The 25,678-nt window shown below is 37.7% G+C and overlaps 3 protein-coding genes across 5 annotated transcripts in view; 2 read left to right on the top strand and 1 right to left on the bottom strand.

The window, feature by feature from the left end:
• Positions 1 to 25,678, bottom strand: part of LOC134657798 (inactive dipeptidyl peptidase 10) — a 407,506-nt gene that overhangs the window by 54,487 nt on the left and 327,341 nt on the right. For all 3 annotated transcript variants that reach the window (XM_063513352.1, XM_063513353.1, XM_063513351.1), the window contains exon 2: positions 22,266 to 22,473. In XM_063513352.1, the coding sequence (XP_063369422.1) occupies positions 22,266 to 22,473 (208 nt within the window). The remainder of the gene's footprint in view (positions 1 to 22,265; positions 22,474 to 25,678) is intronic.
• Positions 11,105 to 12,027, top strand: LOC134657921 (carbonyl reductase [NADPH] 1-like). The gene has a single exon (XM_063513502.1). The coding sequence runs from the start codon at positions 11,153 to 11,155 to the stop codon at positions 12,017 to 12,019; it is 867 nt and encodes a 288-aa protein (XP_063369572.1). The 5' UTR covers positions 11,105 to 11,152; the 3' UTR covers positions 12,020 to 12,027.
• On the top strand, positions 12,287 to 13,393 carry LOC134658261 (carbonyl reductase [NADPH] 3-like). Its single transcript, XM_063513876.1, has one exon. The coding sequence runs from the start codon at positions 12,509 to 12,511 to the stop codon at positions 13,373 to 13,375; it is 867 nt and encodes a 288-aa protein (XP_063369946.1). The 5' UTR covers positions 12,287 to 12,508; the 3' UTR covers positions 13,376 to 13,393.

Below are 25,678 nucleotides of genomic sequence, written 5' to 3'. Positions count from 1 at the left end.
CAAAAATTGTTGGTTATGATCTAACAGTAATAAAAAAAACAACGGGTTGCACTCCGGGAGTGCCGGCAGAAGTGAAAACTCAATGACTAGTGCAAAATGTCTGCAGCACTATGTATAATTGAAGTTAACGCCATCTAGCGTTATTTAGTCGCATTACTTGAAACCCCTAAGCACATCACTGTTAGTACTCGAGTTATATTATTACCAATTAGAGGGAAACTCAATAGATGGCATTTAAATCAATAAAGAAAAACTCAATGACATTGTAACAGTTTTTCGATCAGGTCACGTGTCCGTCTTACGTCTTACGAATCTTACCTCTCGTGAGTTTAACATTTTTTCCCCATCACAAAAAGTGCACAGCGCCGCTAAAGAAGTTTTCACTTCAATAAAAGTAATTCATAATAACAAACAACTTTAAACGCTTACCCTAAAAGAAACGAAATCCCGGGTATCCTTTAACTTATGTATTCAAACAGCCAACGGGTCTGTTTTCGAAACGTTGTTTCTAAGTGTACCCGTAACTCCCGGTTAAAGCCCGGATAAACCCCGGGCTAATAAATAACATTTTCATACAGCTGCTGGCTGCGAATTCATTTCAAATTTGTGTCGCGCACTGAGGGTTGGCAGTTTAAATGAGCTTTATTAAATTAAATTATTACTGTTTACTGAAATATAAAACAGGCAAAAATATTTATAAGATGCCTCCTCCCTTGTCTTTATGTACGAAACATATAGAAGAATTTGCATTAAAATTCGAATATGGAATGTTACTTTCCTTGTAGACGTACCCTTGTACGTCTTCATTTGAAATATTCGCGATGAAAAGTGAGGTCGACTTTTGTTTGAAATAGTTAAAACAAATATGATTTTGTTAAATATTATTACGGAAATACAAGGTTTTTTTACCTGTGCTGGATGCACATGCATTACTAATTTTATTATTTAACATTATTTATTATTATAGTCGATAATTTTATTCGATAAACTGGAAAAGTTCAGTTTTATAGACAGCTAGTGGAGCATTTATGCTTTGTAAATTTTACATTTTGAAAAGTTTGACTGCCAATAGCGTCTATGGCGCTTAAGACTATTGTGAGTTTACATACAGACGCGGCAGGGGACTTTGTTTTATAATATGTATTGATATGTATTGATGATGATGATTATTTAATTAGCTTGGCAGCCCTTAGTGTGGTGTCGCAGCTGACGCCCGTGACTGACGAGTTACGGCACTTATGACATGACGTCGTCATTCAAACGTACACTAAACATTAACACCTCATTAATTAATCGTATTTTGTTTACAGTTTGTACGATAGAGAAGAAGTTTGACACCTAAAGTGTCATTCTATGGAACTTGCTAACTATGTAAACAAACCGCCATATTATTAAAATTGTCTCTGAATGTCAATTTACTAGTGACTTTTGTTTACATAGATAGCAAGTTCCATAGAATGACAGTTTAATCAAAGGCATTTGGACATTTAAGAGGGAAGGAGATGCTCAATCGGCAAATAATTAAAATAAGGTTTACATAATTTGAAACGGATAACCTAAATCCACCGAAAACATAACACGTTAGGAATGTAAGTTTTTTTCTACATGTAATCTACATGTAATCGTATCCGTATGAGTCTCTAACAAGTTTCTCACTAATAGTACCTAATTATTTAACGAGCAACATGTTATACTGACGGTATCTATAGGAACTAGATTATGTATTCTGACTTTTTATAAGTATAAACCCTTGGCGGGTGACTGCCGTATTCTAGACTAAACCTATGTTGTAGTATCCTTAATAAAATGCCTTTAAAACTTTTAAACTAGATTAAGGCACAGAAACCCTATGTTAAGACTGCACTAAGGCTCGGCAATAACCATCTAATGGGTTCCGTGCCATAAGGAACCCCATTACCCTCTTATCCGGAGTCGGGTAACTGCCCATCAGGACTCAATTACGGCTGAATTTAGCACATTGTTATAAATAATTGGGAGTTTCTACACTTACCCTGTAAGTAATGGTCGTTTATGAGTGAATATCGATGACGTCACAAGCAAACATGTAGGGAAGTATATATGTCGCAGTAAGATAGATAAAGCCGTTATATAGTTATAACCCTAGGGATATAATTATATGTCGTAACATAGTTATACGAAAGCGATTCATTACTATCTTACTAGGGATATGATTATAATACGTACTATACGGCATATAACTATATCCCTAGGGATATAACTAGACTTCCGCCGCACCGCTGTACTCCTACCAGTCCTACCTACAATTACTATCTTACTAGGAATATGATTATAATACGTACTATACGGCATATAACTATATCCCTAGGGATATAACTATACCTCCGCCGCACCGCCGCACCTACAATTATTTCACTAAACTGAATCCAGTAATATAACTATATCACTAAACTAAAGACGTATTATAGTTATATTCCTAGTAAGATAGTAATGAATCGCTTTCGTATAACTATGTTACGACATATAATTATATCCCTAGGGTTATAACTATATAACGGCTTTATCTATCGTACTGCGACATATACTTTAGATCCAGCTTGATTTTTTTCCAATTAAAAGCATTTTTGGTGTACAAGTTTTCATAACAACCCTATTAAAATAAACAATTCGATTAATATGAATACGGTCATGCTTACGTAAAAGCCGATAATATTAAAATACATAGCGTGCCCAAAGAGTTTTTCAAATTCATTAAAACTCACATATTAACAAACGTGCTTTAAAAAAAAAGTTTAGCAGGAATACAGGGTGATTCGGGAGACGTGAGCAGGATCAAGCCTACGCATACAGTAAGTTATAAACAACTGTTTCTTACCAGGTCAGTATTCGTGAGATTAACTATAATTTATTTTCTACTGTTTAAAAAAAGTTTTAATTTATTTACGTCATTTATGGTAACCCTCTTTGTTTTATCCATAACAAGTACCAATTTAAAAGTCATCGGCTTCTGGTTACTATTGAAAAATCGTATCTGACTCAAGTGTGACAGTTTATTTTCTCCATACTTAAAGTGCTGTCATAACAGTTAAAAAGGTTTCATGTTTGTTAATCAAATGTTGTAGGGTATCCATGATTGTAGATAATTAAAATTGTCCTTACCAAAAAGTATAACAACAGAAAAAAGTGTGATTGTTTTACTTAATTATTGTGGTGATCGATTCTTTTACATTTACTGATGTGTAGGCTTAGTCCTGCTCACGTCTCATGAATCACCCTGTAGTAATCTGTCTTTGAGTTAAAAGTTTCAGGTTCACTAGGTGCATTCTAGTTTTATGGAAAATATACGAGTATTAGTTTAGGTACCTCAATTAGTTTCCAGGTCGGCTAACTGGCTACCCGCCAGGTGGCGCTGGAATCAGGTCGCCATTGCGGATACCCGGACAAACGGTTACCCGGGTAACAGAATACGGATAAGCGAATGAGAAAGAAAACAAGATTAGTAGCTTAAACAACACTTATCCGTAAAATGACATAAATATAAAGAACATAGATAAGAAATAATTTCGCATAATTTTTAAATAAATTAAAAACTAAATCGCAATTGTCAAAGTTATGTAGGTACTTATCTTAGGTATACAGGCTTTTATACATTAAAATTATAAACTTAGAAAGTTAAACCGTTTAAACGAAAGTTGAGACTAGTGACTCAAGTTTAAGCGTTAATAAAATATAAGCAATTTTATGTTATTTCGAAGTTTCTACAGACAAATTTTAAATTATAATTATTTGAGAACTAAAAGAATTCGCTAGTGTGAGTTATATCTTACGATATACATAATTATACCTTAGTATCCATAGCAATATATTACGAAATTATTGAGGTGACGTCCTGTTTTAGGCCCCACTTTTACTTTGTGGCCTCGCTGACTTCAGATTAGACGAAGAATCGAGTAAGTATACCTACATTTTAGTTACTGAGAAACAAAAGAGTATGGAATTCACTGGCGAATATCGATTATTTTTATAACCCAATCAATCTACAATCGTTGTTACTCAGGTACGTGACATAATTGACTGATAAAAATGTTCGCGTGATAAATCAGTATTTCCCTAAAATAAGTAGGTAAATACAGTATGTAAACTAAGAGTAAATTTTTTTTCGCGATTTCGGGGTTGGTGCTTAGTAAAAGTTGCTCAGTGTGACCTACACATTAACGGGTTTGAGTAAATGTTTTTCGTTAGTTTACATACTGTATAAACATCCAGTAACAAATAATATAGCCTTTATACATAAATATCATAATATCGGTGAACATCGAAAGCTCGTTTCGGCAAAACAGTTGAAAAGTTCCAGTAGCTCCGGAGCGGTTACCGAATTCAATTACACAAGTTAACGGGTTCGGATAGTTGGGATAGCCGTTAAAAAGGTGTGGGCACAAACAAGGGATGTTGCGGATGCAGATTTTTTGACATCCGCGGATGCGGATATTTAAAGGCTCACATCCGCGGATGCGGATGCGGATGTCAAGATTAGGTATTTAGAAAACGTCAAATATTACCTTTTTAGTATTTTTTTTATTAAAAAAAACGAAACGTTTAGTATTTGAGCAAGAATATAGGTGCGTTATATTTAATAAACAGTAACTCGGCCGACTTTTCTGGATCTAAACGATTTCGTTATAGGTAATGACGAAATTACCTAGCATTTACGCCGCCGCTAAGACGTTCCTGTACCGACTTGTTCGACATCCGCATCCGCATAAGCTCCGCATCGATTTTATGCGGATGCGGATGCAGATGCGGATGTTGAAAATAATGCGGAAGTTCTGCGGTTGCGGATGCGGATGCGGATGTTCGCAACATCCCTGGACAAACTAGTGGAAACCAGCGCGTTATTACCGAAGCACACAGGGGTATTCGAATTTTAGTTATTCGATCTGTTTCCGATATGGTACCTACTGATACCTCATAAATGGTTTATCTATCTATCTATCTACTGATCTGTTAGTGTCTAAAGTGATAGTCTACGAGTAGTTAATTAGTCTCGTTATTCCGAGTTTTCTAAGTTTTGTGAACAATAACTTACTTACCTATTCCAAATTTTTCACATCAGAAACATAATTTTCTGAGTTTTTCTTAGACAAACAAAATGAAAGTTCCTTCAAATCATAACTTCAAACAACTTCTGGAGTTCATTGGAGCATGTCAAAGTTTATAATATTTTTACGAACAACAGAATTTGTGAAACGGAACTAACTTAAACTTTATGATACCTACCTTAGTTTTGAAAATACTCAAATTTTAGTCTACTATGAACTCGTGCAATGTCCAGCGAAGTATCCATTATAACTAATTTTCCACCAGCTTATGCATACATAAGGCACCTTATTTACTTACAAGTCTTAGAAAATAATGAAACTAAACATGCATCATACCAGGGATGTTGCGAATATCCGCATCCGCATCCGCAACCGCGGAACTTCAGCATTATTTTCAACATCCGCATCTGCATCCGCATCCGCATAAAATCGATGCGGAGCTCATGCGGATGCGGATGTCTCTAAGTCGGTAACAGGAACGTCTTAGCGGCGGCGTGAGGCTAGGTAATTTCGTCATTATATAATAACGAAATCGTCTAGTTCCTGAAAAGTCGTCCAAGTTACTGTTTATTAAATAAAACGCACCTATATTTTTGCTCAAATATTAAACGTTTCGTTTTTTAGGGTTCCGTACCCAAAGGTTAAAAACGGGACCCTATTACTAAGACTCCGCTGTCCGTCCGTCCGTCCGTCCGTCTGTCACCAGGCTGTATCTCACGAACCGTGATAGCTAGACAGTTGAAATTTTCACAGATGATGTATTTCTGTTGCCGCTATAACAACAAATACTAAAAACAGAATAAAATAAAGATTTAAGTGGGGCTCCCATACAACAAACGTGATTTTTGACCGAAGTTAAGCAACGTCGGGCGGGGTCAGTACTTGGATGGGTGACCGTTTTTTTGCTTGTTTTGCTCTATTTTTTGTTGATGGTGCGGAACCCTCCGTGCGCGAGTCCGACTCGCACTTGGCCGGTTTTTTAAATAATAATTACTAAAAATGAAATATTTGACGTTTTTTAAGTACCAAATCTTGACATCCGCGGATGCGGATGTCAAAAAATCGGCATCCGCAACATCCCTGCATCATACATATAAACTGGCCGAATTTTTAGTTATCGTTTTGCATATTTTTTCGAGAACGTTTTTTCTGCTCTTTACAGCACAAATAAGGTGTGAAATAAAAAATTTTGACCATTACACATACATATGACAGGATAAATCTAAACGGCACCTAGCGAGTTACCGCCATGCTACGTTCTACAAGAGAAACAAATATCGCATATATGTAATAATAATTACGCAATCCCAGCTCACCGTAACCCCGTTCCGAGTCACGTGACGGATAATAACTAATCCTGGAGTTAGTTGCATTACCCTGACTTATTGATGGCGCTCGAGACTTGAGGCCTTAATTTGTAAGGTAAGTAAAACTTGATTATATTAAGAGTTTAGAATACTAGATGCTCCGTGTGCTATACAGCTCCCGAATCCTAATGGCTCCGCAATTTTGAAAAAATTCTAAGAACTGAATCGAAAAAAATCAATACAATTATGGAACCTGCTTACAGAAATAAATTAAAAATAGTTGAGAAATGCGAGCTCTAGAGGAGAATATCCGGACAGGCGGACATACATACAAAAGCATTTTTGCCCAAGCTGAAACGGGGACCTTCGCTCTCGCTTGGGTTCTTCTCTAAACATCTAAGATCTTATTGACCGAGGCGAAGGTCGCCGTTTTAGCCTGGGCAAGAAATGAAAACTCAATAACTATTATAACTAATAATAACTATACAAGCTGCCTGTAGTTTCTGATTGTACTTACCACTTAGACTACGTTCCCTCTGCATTGCCATGGCACATTACTTTAGAAATCGCCGTCACTTGTCTGTTTGTACGTAGTTAAATCTGTGAGATCGATAAAATATTGATGTTGCTCATAAAATCGACCTGTCTTCTTCATCTTGTCATTTTTTTAGGGTTCCGTAGCCAAATGGCAAAAAACGGAACCCTTATAGATTCGTCATGTCTGTCTGTCTGTCTGTCTGTCCGTCTGCCCGTCTGTCCGTCTGTCCGTCTGTCCGTCTGTCTGTCCGTCCGTATGTCACAGCCACTTTTCTCCGAAACTATAAGAACTATACTGTTGAAACTTGGTAAGTAGATGTATTCTGTGAACCGCATTAAGATTTTCACACAAAAATAGAAAAAAAAACAATAAATTTTTGGGGTTCCCCATACTTCGAACTGAAACTCAAAAATTTTTTTTTCATCAAACCCGTGTGGGGTGTCTATGGATAGGTCTTCAAAAATGATATTGAGGTTTCTAATATCATTTTTTTCTAAACTGAAGTTTGCGCGAGAGACACTTCCAAAGTGGTAAAATGTGTGTCCCCCCCCTGTAACTTCTAAAATAAGAGAATGATAAAACTAAAAAAAATATATGATGTACATTACCATGTAAACTTCCACCGAAAATTGGTTTGAACGAGATCTAGTAAGTAGTTTTTTTTTAATACGTCATAAATCGCCTAAATACGGAACCCTTCATGGGCGAGTCCGACTCGCACTTGGCCGCTTTTTCAGTTTAGTCTGCATAGTTGCCGCATGGCGCTAGCTGTCAGGCGCAATGTACGGCCAAGACGGGTTCGACCCAACATTGTATATAGTAATTTATAATTTATTGTAATGTATTTTTATCTTTTTGCTGTTTTTGTCTTTTGTATGTTATATAATAATTTTGTCTTGTATTCATGTTACCTGTCGTGATTGTTTCACCGGATGGTCTCATCGGAAGATCAGCGCTGGAAGTCGCCAGCAACATGCTGAGATGAGACCATTTCGTGGCACTTTATCCTTTTATTCTCTGTTATATCTCTTGTTATCTCTTGTTATATCTCTATTATATATGTTACATCTGTTTCTATTTTGTGTTTGTGCTCACGAATAAAATTATTTCTATTCTATTCTATTCTATTGCAAAATGTCTGCAGCACAATCTATAATTGAGGTTAACGCCATCTAGCGTTATTTCCTCGCATTACTTGAAACCCCTAAGCACATCACTGTTAGTACTCGAGTTATATTAATACCAGTTAGAAGGAAACTAACTAGATGGCATTTAAATCAATAAAGAAAAACTCAATGACATTATACATGTAACAGGTCCGTCTTACGGTCACGTGATCTCACGCGAGTTTAACGCGAGTCTATGGGCAACTAATTGCCTGATAATAAATGATATTTGATTTTAACATTTTTCCCCACCTCAAAAAGTGCACAGCGGCGCTAAAGAAGTTTTCACTTCAAAAATGCTTTCGTAATCCGGGCAGAGGATATTCTCCTCTATTATTTACACACAGTCTGCATTTCTCAAAAGATTCTCATGAAATTTTTTGGGCACTGAGCAGTAGAGCTAAGATGGCCGGCTCTTTATCATTTGTCACCATGCCTGTCACGTTCTAACAGATATGTAAGTGCGAAAGTGACGCATGCCAGGTGATAAAAATGCGACCATGATACCGCTGCAGGTTCTAAAATTGTATAGAAATGTTTACCGATGCATATTTAAAATTTTCAATATGGCGGAGCCACCTGTCCGAGAGCTATACAGCTCACAGAGCCAGTAGTAATACAATGAACTTGGTTTCCAGTTAGATCTTACTTCTTTTAATAGCGAAAACGTTTACGATAATTTATGTGTTTGATGGATTGTAAGGAAATTATGTATGTATGTATAAACTCTTTATTGTACAAAACACAAAACACAAATTTATGGCACAGGATAGGTATTATTTATATCTAAATATTCAATCAATCTGAATTATCATGCCATGCACCTAGGGTTTGCACGACGGATCCGAAATGTATGGGAAGATCCGCGGATCCAGATCCAGATCTGGATAATTTCATACATTCCGGATCCGGATTGCAAACCCTACATGTACGTTATGAAGCAGTTTTATGTCTAGTCATCTTGTGATATTGACAGAATAAGCCTTGTTAAGATATGTAGATAATTTTAAGCATGTCATTTTCCAGAACCACCTCTGATACTGATTAAAGCAGTACTCAATTGATTAATATAGATATGGTATCTCTATAAGTATTATTTGGGTTTTTATATTTTTTTACTATCAGTTTAGTTGTGTAAACTGTAGATAAACTGTTCTACGTTGATTTCACAATTTTAGTAGATTTTATAAGATTTTTTAATTAATAATAACACTTTGCTTTAATGGCGCTCTAAATTGAAGAAGTGAGATAGAGAGTTATTATTACAATCTTTTATTTACTTTCACCTGTCCCGTTGTCTGTCTGTCTGGCATCAAACCTTGCAAGTTAAATTTGACCCATTTACCGGTTTCCGATGTAGCTGAAAATTTGCATACGTGTGTAAGTCGGCTGACAATGCAATATTATGGTACCATGGAGCTGATCTGATGATGGAGACAAGAGGTAGTCATAGGAACTGTGATAAAACAACGGGACCTAATTGTGTTTGGGGTTTTTAGAATTGTCTCGATGAGTATTAGTTGTCTGTGTGAAAAAAAAGTACAGTCAGCGATAAAAGCTCGTACCAAAAATGAAATTTTTGCCAAAAACTTTTTTAATCAAACCTTTATCTTATAACTTTAAACGAGCAATTCTTGTTTGTTTATTTATTTATTTATATATATATTTCGGAGATCTCGGAAACGGCTCTAACGATTTCGATGAAATTTGGTATATGGGGGTTTTCGGGGGCGAAAAATCGATCTAGCTAGGTCTTATCTCTGGGAGAACGCTAATTTTTGAGTTTTTATAAGTTTTCCGAGCAAAGCACGGTCTCCCAGATATTCTTAGATTAAAGTAGGTAAGTAATTGAAAATTGAAAGTAAACTAGTATATTGCTAATAAGTTACACTGCTAATTACACTGTAGCTGGTATTATGATGCTGGTATGCGGTTGACATTTGAAATTAGTAGTCATTTATCAAGGGTAAAGCGAGGCTAAAAGTCTATTTAAGGATAAAAAAATTAACCACTGTCTTGTTTTTTGATTTTTTTCACCGGACTTTTGATTTTGGAGCAAGACATACTTTGCCACTAACCGATTCTCCTAGGGCTTGATTAGATAACTGAGACAGAAGACGGCTGTAGGGAGGCGCATTTTCCAGAATTACCTCCAACCGCGGAAAATGGCGAGAAATCGTATGGCAAGCAGCATCTCTGCCTGATGTCATCAGTTGACCACGACACTCTGCAAAGAGTATAACGACAACATCGTCCAGCAAGGAAAGAGAGAGCAGAACCCAGAAAATGCAAAAATGCTTAGTTGGAAGAAGAAGACAGTACATATACATATACTGCGCAAATATTGAATTCTTTCATAAATCATAGTCAACTAAAACTAATCCAGGTACAAACTATTAAATACGCAGACTTTCTCATGCAACATTCGTTTTTAGTTCACATCATATTTACGCTCCAGTTGTGTATCGGCATTTTCTATGGCGTCTGATTGCACAAATTGCGACGGAATGCATTTTGCATTGCAATTTGATTCAAATTAGATGACGCTACGGACAAGCTTACATTGAACCAACGTGTGTCAGCGCAATGTTGATGTACTTATTGACATACAGTATATAAATAACAATAGGCAATCATGTATTATCAACTTTCTAACTCCTAGAATTTGTACTATGGGTTATTCTTAAAATTTATGTCGTAAATGTTATTACGGTACGATACGGGGTGTCATGTCAAGGATCACAGTATTTTATTGCCTAATTATTTACAGTTATACATACACTGATTTTACTGGCCGTGGTTTTTGAACGCTATCTTATGTAATCAACTAATCACTGACTTTCTTGTGCATTCGTGCAATGGTAAGAATAGCTGACTCATTTACGAATGTAACGTTATTACTTTGACATTGACGGATTGCCAGTCATATCTAACGCGTATCGCAGATAACAACAGTTAACTATTGTAGGTAGGTATATAAATGTTCGTGCAACGATAATGATTTCACAGAACGCAGTTGCTCGCCAAAGAGGCAATATCTTTGTTAAAATAATTTAAAACACCATGATTGATAAAGTGGCATTAGTAACGGGGTCCAACCAAGGCATTGGGTTCGCTATCGTCGAAGAATTACTAAAGAGAGAAGTAAAGTATGTCTACGTGACATCTAGGAACGAGCAACGGGGCCAGGATGCCGTCAACAAGCTTAAAGCAAAAGGTCTGAACCCTCTTTTTCACCAGCTAGAAGTCACTGATGCAGAAAGTGTTAAAAAATGCGCGGCTTACTTGAAATCAAAACATGGTGGCTTGGATATACTTATCAATAACGCTGGCGTCATTACGGAAGATTGGGAGAAAACGACATACGAGGACGCAGTTCGAGTTATCACCACCAACTACTACGCTATCCTGACGATCCAGGAGCATTTCTTCCCAATCCTGAATCAGAACGCGAGAGTAATCAACATTTCGAGCGACTGTGGGCACATATCTAATCTCAAAAACAAAGATTGGATAGCCACATTGACGAAGAAGGATCTAAAGAAGGATGACATTGATGCATTCGTTAACTGGTTTTTAGACTCGGTCAAGAATGGAACTTTGAAAAACGAGGACTTCTTTCAGACAGAGTTGCTCGCTTACCGGATTTCCAAAGTGGCGCTGTGCGCTTTGACCATCGTGCAACAGAATGAGATTGATAGAAACATTTCTGTGAACTCTCTACACCCTGGATTCGTGCAGACGTCGATGACTAACGGGAGTGGCCCTTTTACAATGGAACAGGCTAGCAAAGCCCCGGCATATTTAGCTTTGGACGTGGATCAGTCGGTAAAAGGACAGTACTTCTGGTATGATAAGGAAGCGAAAGATTGGCGGAACCCCAACCTTCCTCTCTACTGTGATTTTAATGTAACAAAGCAGTATTTGTAAATTATGTAGTACTTACACAATTTTTGTTATTATATCATAAAGTATTTGTAATAAATCTAAGTAAAAATATGAAACCGGTGATTTTAATTTGTTATTATGGTTGAAAAATTACTGTCATAGCTTTTAGGAGGAAAATATAATTAACACCGTTTTAATTTTTTGAAATAATTTTCAACCTAAACGGAACATAATATTTATGTCTGAATTAAATTGATTGAATTGAATAATCACCTAACAAATTAGTAACGCGATAATTTTATACCTTGTTCAGTAGAAAAGCAGGAAATGCTAGATAACATACAATTACGAGTGAACTTAGGGTCGAGTGTTGATAAGCTATCATTCACTGTTACGATCGAGTCACCTTGCTGATGACATTCATGTAAAGTACCCTTAGCTAATAACACGTAGATATTAACATACGTTTTTATATAAATAAATTCTGTGGGTCGCGGAGTAGAAACGATTAACAATTTATAATAATAAATCATGATCAATAAATTAGCACTGGTATCTGGCTCAAATCAGGGCATTGGATTCGCTATAGTGGAGGAATTATTAAAAAGAGGAGTCAAAAATGTCTACGTTACAGCGCGGAACGAGCACCGAGGAAGAGATGCTGTGGATAAGCTTAAAGCCAAAGGCCTGAACCCCCAATTCCACCCGTTAGAAGTCACTAATACAAACAGCGTAAGAAGATGTGCGGAATACATTAAAATGAAACACGGAAGATTGGACATCTTAATAAATAATGCTGGCGTCATAACAGAAAGCTGGGAAAATACCACGTACGACGATGCAGTACGAGTTATTAATACCAATTACCACGCTATTCTAACGGTCCAAGAGCATTTCTTCCCGCTCCTTAACCAGAATGCGAGAGTTATAAACATCGCCAGCGACTGCGGGCACATTTCTAATCTCAAAAACAAGGACTGGATCGCCAGACTGACGAAAAAGGACGTTCAAAAATCAGACATCGATGCATTTATTGAATGGTTCTTAAATTCCGTGAAGACTGAAACGTGGAAACCCGAGGATTTCTTCCAAACGCAGTTACTAGCTTACAAGATTTCCAAGATAGCGCTATGCGCGTTGACTGTTGTGCAACAGAGAGAGATTGACAGAAATATTTCTATCAACTCTCTACACCCCGGATTCGTTCAGACGTCGATGACGACTGGCAGTGGAGTGTTCACACTGGATGAGGCAAGCAAAGCCCCGGTGTATTTAGCTCTGGATGTTGACCAGTCGGTGAAGGGACAATACTTCTGGTACGATAAGGAGCCAAAGGATTGGCGTAATCCGAACCTGCCGTTATATTGTGATTATGAAGTGCTTAAGAAATATTTGTAATATTGTGTGGTAATATAAGTGTTAGAGTCTGTGCGGAAAGAAAAGAGTCGTGGAATGTATGGGGTCCAATACATTTTACGACTATTCTCTTTCCGAACAGACTCTATATTTAATATAATAAACAGGTAAATTATATGTAGAACACTTTGCTAAGTTTTTATCATATTTATTATTAAAACTAAAAGTATCTTCAATTACTTATTATTACAGTTACTTTATATTTCCTTTTGCATTTCCCATCCGGTGCATTCCAAGTTGAAACAAGCGCCAGAATAAGAAATAAGTTGCTAAAGTTTCAGATAGAATTACGTATTTTGACAGCAGGTAGCCACGATTTCTTATTAAAACCTCCGATTTAACTTTGACTGCCAATTTGTTAGGGAAATTTGAACGTTTGACCTACTTTCGTGCTAATCGTTAATTGTTTTTGATCATATTGCAACTCCGCCGGTGCCAGGGAACTTTTGCTACTTACATCCGTTGCCAATTTAATTACTTATTTCGAAACTAATCACGTAATCTTAAACTGGTATTAGCTTTAGAATTGAAATATGTTGATACTATTTCAACTTATTAACGTCTGACGCAAATCGCACTTATAAAATACTTAAACCTATTTGAAAACTTTTCGAATTAAAAAAAAGGGCAAATAAAAAAGTACTGGGACCTTCTGCTCTGTACATAACATAAGCATGTTCAGGGCTTTGTGGCTTGCATCCGATATGAGATACGTGACCTGCATTTCTATAGAACCCAACATAATACCTTATAGTTGTAAAATAGACTCACAAACAGAAGTGAGTACAAATAAGCCTTTATTTCCGCAGGCTTTTTAATTGACTGAATAAGCGAGGAATAAATGTATGTTTAATTTTCTTGGCACGCACCACCAGAGTTACGTTGAGATTGACGACAATGCTATGTCTGATGATTGAGATGAAAGAGCTCTTGGTTAAGGATCTTTGTAATCAAACAACGCAATCGTGTTGATCTTGTCACAAGAATCTTGTGTTTGGTAGATATGTCTCGTCATTTTAGTTGCACGCTGATTATTACAGAGTTCTGAGAACTAGTCTAGTTTTGAAGTGAAAACTTCTTTAGCGGCGCTAGTCACTTTTTGAGGTGGGGAAAAAATGATAAACTCGAGACAGCGTAAGGCGATCACGTGACCGTAAGGGGCGTAAGGTTTAGATGGCCACTCATAATTTAGATGGCATTTAAATCAATAAAGAAAAACTCAATGTTATTTGACATTTATGTTGCGGACTCCTTTTCAAGACTCTTTACCTATGTTCAAATAATTTGACGTTGTCATGGCAGTATGTAAATAAACATGTCAATGAAAAAGTGTGATCTTATTTTAGAATGATAATAATATATAATAAATAAATATAATACCTCCGCTAAACGTCTGTATCGTGTTACCGGGCGTCGGTAACATAGTGAGGTGAGTTTTCACTTCTATCGGCACTCCCGGAGTGCAACCGTTGTTGTTTGTTTTGGTTTAACTTGTCAGTCCATAGTTAAGTATAATACTTCTCACCAACCACATCAGTGAAATGGTTACTTGCTGAATAGCAAAATAGGACTTACAGGCCAAATTCAAAACTGATATTTGAATCATATTGGAATGATATCAGTTAGCTGTCATTCGCGTTGGCGTCTCGATACGAGTATGACTCCAATATGACTCAAATGTCGGTTTTATGTCAGGTGCACGTTCGAATTGGCCTGTAAGCCGTTACAATTATAACAGAACTTTGAGCCAAGTTAATTTGGAGTGGAAACAGATTTGGCCAACTGTGGACCCGTATCCTAAAATTGGACTCAAATAGAACCAAGTGCTTTGTGCTATAGGAGCCCGCATCGAGGCTGAAACAGAAATGATAAGGGACCTATATATAGTCTATACGGGTTCAATTTAATTTGATTGTTTATTGACGCGGAGTTGATTGGGGGTACCTATACGAGTATTTCGATGCAAACGTGATGTCATGCCCGATAACTTGAGAAGATAATCATGTGTATAGTCGAGGTTAAAGATTATGTTTACACTTTTTGCCTTATTACAAAGGAGTAGGGTGCAAAAGTGTTAACATATTTTTGACGTCGACTGCACTAAAAAAAAAACAACGGGTTGCACTCCGGGAGTGCCGACAGAAGTGAAAACTCAATGACTAGTGCAAAATGCACTATGTATAATTGAGGTTAACGCCATCTATCGTTAGCGTTAATTACTTGAAACCCCTAAGCACATCATTGTTAGTACTCGAGTTATATTAATAGCAGTTAGAACGAAACTCACTAGATGGCATTTAAATCAATAAAGAAAAACTCAATGAGATTACATGTAACAGTTTTTCATGTAATGTCATTGAGTTTTTCTTTATTCATTTAAATGCCATGTAAATGAGTGGCCATCTAAATCTTACGGTCACGTGATCGTCTTACGCTGTCTCGAGTTTAACATTTTTTCCCCACCTCAAAAAGTGCACAGCGCCGCTAAAGAAGTTTTCACTTCAAAAATCGTCTCATTTATAAAACCGCCATAGACCCAACGTTTACCAAAATTGTATTTCGCATATTTTCATGTGGGTGAATTATCATTTAGCATGGTTTAAGGTTAGTATACTAAACAATCATTTGCAAAAGATACGCGAAAAGTTGGTAGGTTTGTCATAGGTATATGTATGTTTACAAACAATGACAGTAAACTATCTCTGAACAATTATGAATTCATCGTGTGAATCTCGGACGACGGTGATTTCGCGTGCATCACTTTTATTCGTAGAAATAGATTACTTTAATATACATTTACTATAGCATTAACCAAGTAAGTAGTACGCAAAAATATCTGACACGATCTTAATTGTAGAGCCATAAAAGCGTGTCAGATATTTTTGCGGCCTTCGAAGAGTAACATATTATTGCAGGTGACTGTACTAGTCTTTCCTAAACCCGGTCGTTGGGGCAAAATTGACGTAACTGCAATTCTAAATTTACTAAAAAACCTACAACGTTTTTCGTCAGGTACCTTTCAAACCTCAAATCGAAAGCTCCGAGCGTTTTCTCGCTTTCCCTTCCATTGGAAAAAAAAAACACCAAAGCGATTAGATTAAAACGAATCGTGAGGGGTCAAAGGTTCGACGGGCCGGGAAATTAAAAATAGAGGGTACTGTTTGTTCAGCTGTCGATAGTTATCTAGGCTTAAAAACCTTTAAAAAACTAGTTCAAATCTTGGATGTGATGCGCACCTTTGCTTCGGGAAAAGCGCGGAACGAGATGTTCGACAGTTTTTTTTTGTAGTTATGTTTACTTCCGTTTTTACTTTGTAGCCTTAGTAATGTATTTTGTAGCATATAGTATAATTAACAACCGAGAATAAGTACCCTTTTAGTTGAAAACGGCACGAATATCAATCTTACTCAAATCGACCTAGCCCACAGTAAGCTCAATACGGAAAAGTACCGAACAGCAGATACATGTATGTATGTAGTACCAAAAATAAAATATTTGACTGAGGCTTGTTTCTAGTTTTCGGTACCTACCCCGTCTCCATGCGATTACCTTATAGGTACTTATAGACCGTGTGAAAGCGAAAGTCTCCGTTTCAACTTGGGCAAAAATGGGCACTATCGACAGCTATTGGAGCATTTCCAAAAACTGAATCGCCAAAAAAGTCTATCTAATGATTGACTATTCAGTTTCTGCAAGTTTTCCAAATAGTGGAGCCATGGGGGCTCTCGAGGTCACAGAGCCACTAATATAAATGGAGTCGCTTAGATTACTTGTAGTTAAAATTAACTCATTTGTTTAGCTTACAAGCGAGAAATTCAGACCTATCCAAAACTGCGCATTCCCTACAACCCTGACAATATTTTCCTCAAAACGCCATGGCTTCCCATCACAGACTAGAACCAGCGTAATCAGATCTTCCACCACGCATACTTGTTACGGATCTCTAGATCAAACATATACTGGTTTTACTTGAATGTTCCTGAGATTCCGTCGCATCGGCTTATTCCAATAATTTAACAAAGCCCTTTAGCCGCGAACACTGTATTATTATATTACATTCCTGACTGAGCTCGGCGAGGGTCAGGCGTACAGTGTTGTCAGAGTATGGATTAAATGATGAAGCAGGGCTTTCACTTTAGTAAGTAAGTATTGAATTTCACCGTGTATATGTACATTCATCATGCGAAACGAGAAGTATGAACTCCTTCAACTCATTATCCAAGAAAAGATCCAAGGGAAAAGATCATCCGGACGAAGACGTAACTCATGGCTCAAAAATCTCCGAACATGGTTCAAGCAGAACACACGCTCATTATTCCGCGCAGCTGTGTCTAAAGTTCGTATAGCCCTCATGATAACCGACCTCCGGTAGGAGATGGCACTGGAAGAAGAAGATATGTACAGTCGCCATCAGATATATCAGACCGGCCAAGGTGTCCACAATATCTGAACACGACTCTAGCGCCTTGACAATTGAGGCGTTTTCGGATATATGTGTGCGCCTTGGCCGCTCTGATATATATGATGTCGACTGTACTTGGGGGCCTAGCCAAGATGACAATAGTTGATAACAAACTTAAATAATGCACGGAATCAGTCACGTGACTTTTCTTAGCATCTATCATCCCGGTACATTTTTTAATTTCGTTGACTTTTACTGTATTGCCCACATAAATATGAGATTTTTTTCTGAGTTTGATCCAAAGGAGTCCTATGAATTTGAATAAATTGAGCCCAACGTGAAACATCGATTTTTGTAAAAAGTTTGCCTAAAGAATTCATCAAGAAGGGGGTCCTGAGGGTGAAAAGGGGGGGGGGGTGTAGGGGAGTCTGTTTGTTTAGGCGCCAATGGCTGGCGCCATTGATATTGAATATCCAATAGTCAACAAAATATACAAATATTTTTACGACGCGTGGCTGATAATCAAATAGAAAGATTAATTTTTATTGAATCGTAAAACACTACTATTGATTCTCATAATACCAATTGGCTATGAGGTAAAGAGACAGAGAGCCCATACATGGATGAATTTCGAAATCATAATATTAATAACAAATGTTTCTTATCCTTGAAGTAAACATGATTATTGATTAATTTAGAGTGTTAGTTATTTTAATTTCTGTTAGCAAAAGCTATTGATTAAACTTATTGCAACTGACATTGACTCAAGACATTCTGACAATAATTAAAATGACATGGAATATGATTCATTGAATTTTATAAATAAAACCGTAATAATAATAAAAAACCGCCATGTGGGATGTTGATTTAACGATCATTGTCCCGATAGTCGATTCAGTGAACGGTCTAATAGCGAAGAGTCTCGACCAACATCTTGAGGGACTCTCGCTAGGTGGTTGGATCAAGGGCCAGATGCAGAAGGCGGTGATCTTGGACACGGCGCGGATAGTCCGCCGGTTCCTCTCTCTGCAGCCCTGACCACCGGCAGCTGGGGCCTTGCCCCGCTGCTGGCGGCACCCTAGGTTAGGTTTTTTATAATGTGTTCATATGTATTTTTTATTGTTTTGTAACTGTTTTTATATTTTACTTTTATACTCACACTGTAAAACCCTAACCTAAGACCAAAATGAAATAAAGAGAATAAAAAATAACATGACGGTTCTGTCTTATCACATCATCACAGGCCTTTGCGTCTATTTCAGACGATTTATGCATTGCTATTAAGACAAAGCGTTTGGTGACTGTGGAGGCGGATGCGTGAGCGGCACGACCTCCCACATTTTTGTCAGAGAAAGCTCATGCCGCCTGAGGTTCCAGTCCCGGTTTGCTTTCTGCGACACCTGCTATCTACAACGTGTTACATCAGCCACTGATAGTGGGGTGGGTACTCGTTGTATAGCTCATACTGAGCAACTTTTAGTATGGGACCAATCCTGAAATTGCGATTAAAAAATTGACACACCCATACAAGATGTCAACATCAGCCAGCCAAAATGTATGGGAGTGTTAATTTTTTTTCGAGCTTTTGGGGTTGGTCTCATAGTAAAAGTTGCTCAGTATGACCTATACAACGTGTACCCATCTTACTTTCAGTGGCTGGTGTAACAAATTGTATATCGATGTGTAGTCAGTTCCACTTGTCCTCGCACTTTTTACACGTCAAACCAAATTGCACCCCTCAGCTGGCCATTACTCAGGCCTAATATAGGTATATTCTTTTGTAGACTGTTTTGCGTAAACATCGCGCAGCCTACTCGTACCTCCCACGCTTTAGAGCTTGTTTGCAATCGATATTATCCAGACGCGGGCTGCTTGGAAAGTGATCAAAATTCTCTTTACAATGTTTTTCTTAGCTTACCACGTACATCTAGAATACTCTAGATACTTCACAAGTGTACAAGCTCATTCAGATCTAATTAATTTTATATACCAGTTGCTCTGTGAGATGTCCACCTCAATGATTCCCAACGGTTCTGCCAATTAGAAAAAAATACTAAACTAAATCGACGAAAATATTCAGTAGGTATAATTATTAAACCTGCTCACCAAATTTTACGAAAATGCTTCGTCTAGAGTGAATTAGCCAGACAGTGATAATCCCTACAACTTAAAAGTATCCCTGATAACCTCTTGTCTCTGGACATAGACCAATCACGGCACGGGATTCTGACACTTTGACTCGAAGATGGAGTATATATAACTACCGTATATAGTGGCAGAGGGGGTAGCGTTACTATGCTCAGTCTAGAGGATGTCTTGTCTGTGTCTCTGTATAATAAGGATCCTGAATGAATATTTTCGCATTTGTCTTTATAACTATTTCTTCGGCTCTATACAGCACAACCGAGGCTTGACCCCACGATTTTTGATCACCACACACATTAGGAAAGGTAACTGTATAAATTATAGTTTGTCAAACGACTGCCTCATTTCAAACATAGATAGAGATAATCATACTATCTTTGTCTTACACTAGTAAAGAAACGGATGAAAAGGGACAAAAGAAAAGGATGAGTATCGTTTTTAGGGTTCCGTAGCCAAATGGCAAAAAACGGAACCCTTATGGATTCGTCATATCTGTCTGTCTGTCTGTCTGTCTGTCTGTCTGTCCGTCTCTCCGTCTGTCCGTCCGTATGTCACAGCCACTTTTTTCCCAAACTATAAGAACTATACTGTTGAAACTTGGTAATGTATTCTGTGAACCGCATAAAATTTTCACACAAAAATAGAAAAAAAAAATTTGGGGGTTCCCCATACTTAGAACTGAAACTCAAAAATTTTTTTTTCATCAAACCCATACGTGTGGGATATCTATGGATAGGTCTTCAAAAATGATATTGAGGTTTCTAATATCATTTTTTTCTAAACTGAATAGTTTGCGCGAGAGACACTTCCAAAGTGGTAAATTGTGTGCCCCCCCCCCTGTAACTTCTAAAATAAAAGAATGATAAAACTAAAAAAAATATATGATGTACATTACCATGCAAACTTCCACCGAAAATTAGTTTGAACGAGATCTAGTAAGTAGTTTTTTTTAATACGTCATAAATCCCCTAAATACGGAACCCTTCATGGGCGAGTACGACTCGCACTTGGCCGGTTTTTTTTGTTCTTATTTACTGACAATTTGGTTTGACCAACTATAGTTACGTGATAAAGATACTCGTGCTCTCGTGTATTATGCTTTTATCGCACTAAAAGCCCGAAAGTCAAAGGACCGGCTTTTGCACAGGTCATTGACTGGCGACCTTTCACCGTCTAGGATTTACGTCTAAAGACGCTGAAGTAGGATTATATTAAGTGCCGACTAGAGTAGGCTTATCTGTAAATAATCTTATTTGGAATCAAAGGTAACTATAATCTGAATATTAAGGCCAGAAGGATACTACTTAACAGCTGACTTTACTGTTTATAATAGGCGCCTTTGGTTTATTTGTAGGTATACCTACATTCAGTATCGAATCTATTTTTAGCACTCTTAATTACGTATCTAAATACCTATACAGGTCATTAAGTTTAGTTGTCCCCTTTAAGAGCCAACAGGAGCTAAGATTTAAATATTTTAGGTAAATATACCCGTCTCGCTAACGGAAGCGGCTCCTAAAACTAGTGCGATAAGGACAAGGCGAAAAATCCTGCGTAAAAATCTCAAAAATCGAGGTTTCGTACTCGACTGTTTCCTCCTCCAAAACTTAACCAATCGTAACCAAATTTGGAAATCTAAATGATTATGACATTATCTGTGTCGGACCGTTTTGCTTTTTTGGCTAATTGATATAAGTTTTGAATAGCGCGCCTCTCATTGCGGCATAGTCAATTAGGCCATTTTGGCCATTTTTGAAGGGCTCTAGCGCCATAAAAAACAAAAATATCAATAAAAGCAAAACGGTCCGACACAGATATTGACAATATTAATCTGTGTTGAAAAAATCATTGCTCTAGCTTCAAAACCCACGGAGGAAACAGTCGAGTACGTTTGTATGGAGAAATGTCCACTCCTGTTGGCTCTTAAAGTGATAAGTGCAACTATGTATTGCCAAAAAATCTCGATCAACAGTCAATTTCATTTCACGAAGATGGACACAAAAGCACAAAAAAATCTTGGAAATAATTCGATGATCTGAAAAATTGACTTTTTTCACATTCGACCTTATAGAAAGATTTATGAGAAACTAAAACCCAAACATAAACGCATTTCACTTCCGTTCACTTGCGAAATAAAATACTCTCTGAAACCCTAATGTGTATAACCGCACCCATACGTGAATCAGAACAATCACGACCCATGGGAGACACTATGATAATGGTTAGCCATTTCATAATCGCAAACCCCATTTCTAAACAAATGCCTTCATTGATTATTGTTTACTTCAAAGGTTCAACAACAATCAGGTCTTCATTGACACTTACCCGACAGCCAAGTCCCGTTAAACGGCTTGTAATGTTCCTGCAGCAGCTCTTGCAGCGCAGGTCTGCGCCCGCGCACCCTCCCACCGTCACCGGCTGGCGTTAGCAGCGCGATACTGAACACGATCAGGCCCAGCACCGCTGCGATCACTAGCAGCGCTATGAGGATCCCGCGCCAGTTGCGTTGGGTCGGCGTTGCCGCTGCCAGCTCCTGTGGACAAAAACATGAGGAACTGAATTGGAGGCTGCGCACCTTTATCGAATTTAAGGATTTTTGTTGTTGTTGTAGCTGTCTCATCCTCATGCAACAAGATGTAAGACAGATATACAAAGTGCTTCCTGTAACAGCAGCAATAAATTAAACTGTAGGCTGTACTCCTCAAAATGACCAACATTTGTTCAGCATCTTTTGAAAATAACTCGGGTTTTGATTTTTATTACACTTTAAAGTTTATTCTAAGACGCAATGTATTGCAAATTTTGTTATGTTTAAAGCGTGACAAGCAACGTTAAACACACTGATGTCAGCGTACATTAAAGGCAATATTTATTTTGTATGAAAAAGAGGAAGTCTAAAAATTCATAATTTTTAAAAGTTGCTGAACAAATGTTGGTCAGTTTGAGGAGTACAGCCTACAGTTTAATTTATTGCTCCTGTTACAGGAAGCACCCTGTATATATTAGAATACTCTTTATTGGCACATTCAGTAAAAGAAAAACACACAGCTTAAAGAAAATCAATTGATTAATGATCAAAGATAGAGGCAGGCAACAGGCGGAAAACGGTTGTAGGCGGTAGTTGTTTAGTCCTAAAATAAAATCTCAAATTGTTGACGTAGCTCGTCATCCGGCCACGTTGATATCACTGGACACGTTTGATACATTTTAAGTGGGCATTCAATATACCTAAATGCACAATTGATAAATAACATGCGCGAGGATTAACAAAAACTATAAGTACACATTCATCTTCCTAAATCGACAAAATAAACAGAGTAGTCAGATCCGATCCCAGTTGTCTATCGCTTATCACCCCCACCCCCGTAGCTCGAACCGATTAATCAATTAGGCAGGAAAAAAGCCAATAATTCCTGTCCAGGGCACTCCGGAGTGCCGAGGGACTTGATTTTATGTTGAGCGTGCTTTATGATTTCTTGTAACCTACTAGATTTGACTTAAGTATACTAAGGCCCACTTGCACCATCCCAGTAACCCGGAGTTAAGTAGTTGAACCCTTAACGCAGTGTCAAATTGTACTAGTAACCATGGCAATGCCAGGTTTAACCGGTTAACCCCGGGTTAGTGAATGGTGCAAGTGGCCCTAAGATTATAAAATTCTCAAGAGTTAGTGTCACTACCATTGAATTCCCCTTTTATACCTATTTAAAAGCTGTGGGCACGACTGAAGGTGATTAGCGTTAAAATGGACAATAATTTAGTTAGAGGTAGAGGAGTTTAATTTAAAACTTGCATTCATTGGTTTGTGCTAAGGACATGTACCTATTCATTGGTTTATCTTATTCATTTAAATAATTCTCGTTGCTGAATAAGATAGACTGAAAGGATTTCAAGTTGAGGGAGATTTTCTTTGACACATGGATTTATACGGGCAGTGCACGGCCTTTTGTCATTCATGAAGATCATTGGGGGTGGCTTTATGTTGGATCGGTCTTTCTGCTGATATAATTATATATAAGGACGTGCTTACTCATTTTGTTTAATAATAACAAATATGTAATTTTCTTGTTTTGTCAAAGTTTTGACACAAAATGTTAATACTTAGGTCTCAAAACATCTTGACGTCGGTTATGAACTCCTTTGATGTATTTTAGCCAAATTATAATCGTGGTTTCATTTGACAGAATGACGTGACTATTAACTTCACGTCCACGTCCTTTCCTAACTTGTCTTAGGCCTCCATTGCCATATCTAATCACACACGTATCTACAGTCGGGAACAGATTGCGGCGAGGTCCTTATCGTATTCTCATCGGTTGAGCGGACTAGTCGATTTCTTGGGACAACTAGTATATCGTGGTACATTACCAGGTCATATAATCTTCAGCGTTGTGTGCATTCGCGGCAGATGCCATAACCCCACACAACAACACAACAGACGAACACAATAACAAAAGACAAATAGTACCTACCCTACCCATGTATCAAGGTTCAATCAGAAAATTAGGCGCAATGTTGGGTCAGTTCAAACGAGAGATGTGAGCCCAAGTTCTGTATGATCCATACTACGCGAGGCAGATACCTACTGAGGGTCTACCGCGAACACCGAAGTTCGAAAATTGCGGGCATCTTTCTCTGACACTCTAATTATGCCTTAATCGGAGTAAAATGTTGGATTAAAACGTCGCCGATTGCAGCATTTGATCGATCGATTTAATTCGTTGGTTCTACTTAGCCAGCAATTATCTAAAGGTCTGTAGAAGCTTTAGCTCGGCAAGTGATAGCAATGACAGCCCTCATAGTTGATTGATGTGTCGCGTGAGTCCATGCGTACTTGGAATATTAATTGTGGTAGATTGCACTAGTGCTGGACGCTAGACGGTATGCACGTTGAAGTATGGACTCGCGCGCGAGAACGCAACTTATGCTAGACCGCCAGAGGTCTATGAGTGTCTACAGTTTTTGTTAGGTGTTTCATTTGCCCAATGATATGATTGAAGGAACTAGGGTTTGCAGAAATTGAAATTTTTTATCGGTGTTTTACATTTTCCCCAGAATTTGGTTTAGGTACCTACTTACGTATATCAGATTTCAGTATAAGGCAGGTCTGCTGGTAAATGATTATCCTATGTGAATCCTAAAGGGTGCGCAGTGTGTTTTTGCTCACCAAATAAAGAAATAAACTCGAAAAACATTCACCATCTTATCGATATCGGTTTAAAAAGCATTGCAATTCTCTCGTAACTTAGACCAACAATGCGCTCGAGTAATCATTACTTAGTGGTCTCAAAGACGTCTCGAGCCCTTCTGGTCTTTGTTGGCGACAAACCCTTCGAGCGACGAACGGGTTAAAGAGACCAAGAGGTGTTCTTGAAAAGGTCCTCTTTTGTAACGATTTGAATGGCTGTTATGTTTATGTGAGTTCATGTTTGGATGGTTACGGTTGAAATTACCTATGGAAACCGTCCGAATTAGTTATCTCGCTTTGGCAAAGTAATGGTTTCATAGGCACATAAGGCTATCCGCATTAGTTACCTTATTTTCTTTGGCATCATATTATTGTAAATGTTATCATTAAGGTGACATTTGGATGTCAACTGCAGCTTACTGCTGCGACCTTGACTCGAGCGCTGTTAGCGCCTGTTACTGTCAATTTCTTTGATAAAATGAGTGAATGAACATTTGCGGCAGTAATGCAGCTACGATCCTCACTAATATTATCATGGAAATTGACAGTG

Source organism: Cydia amplana, chromosome 21, assembly GCF_948474715.1.
Source record: "Cydia amplana chromosome 21, ilCydAmpl1.1, whole genome shotgun sequence".
Taxonomy (NCBI): domain Eukaryota; kingdom Metazoa; phylum Arthropoda; class Insecta; order Lepidoptera; family Tortricidae; genus Cydia; species Cydia amplana.
This window is presented reverse-complemented; position numbering and strand designations above follow the sequence as displayed.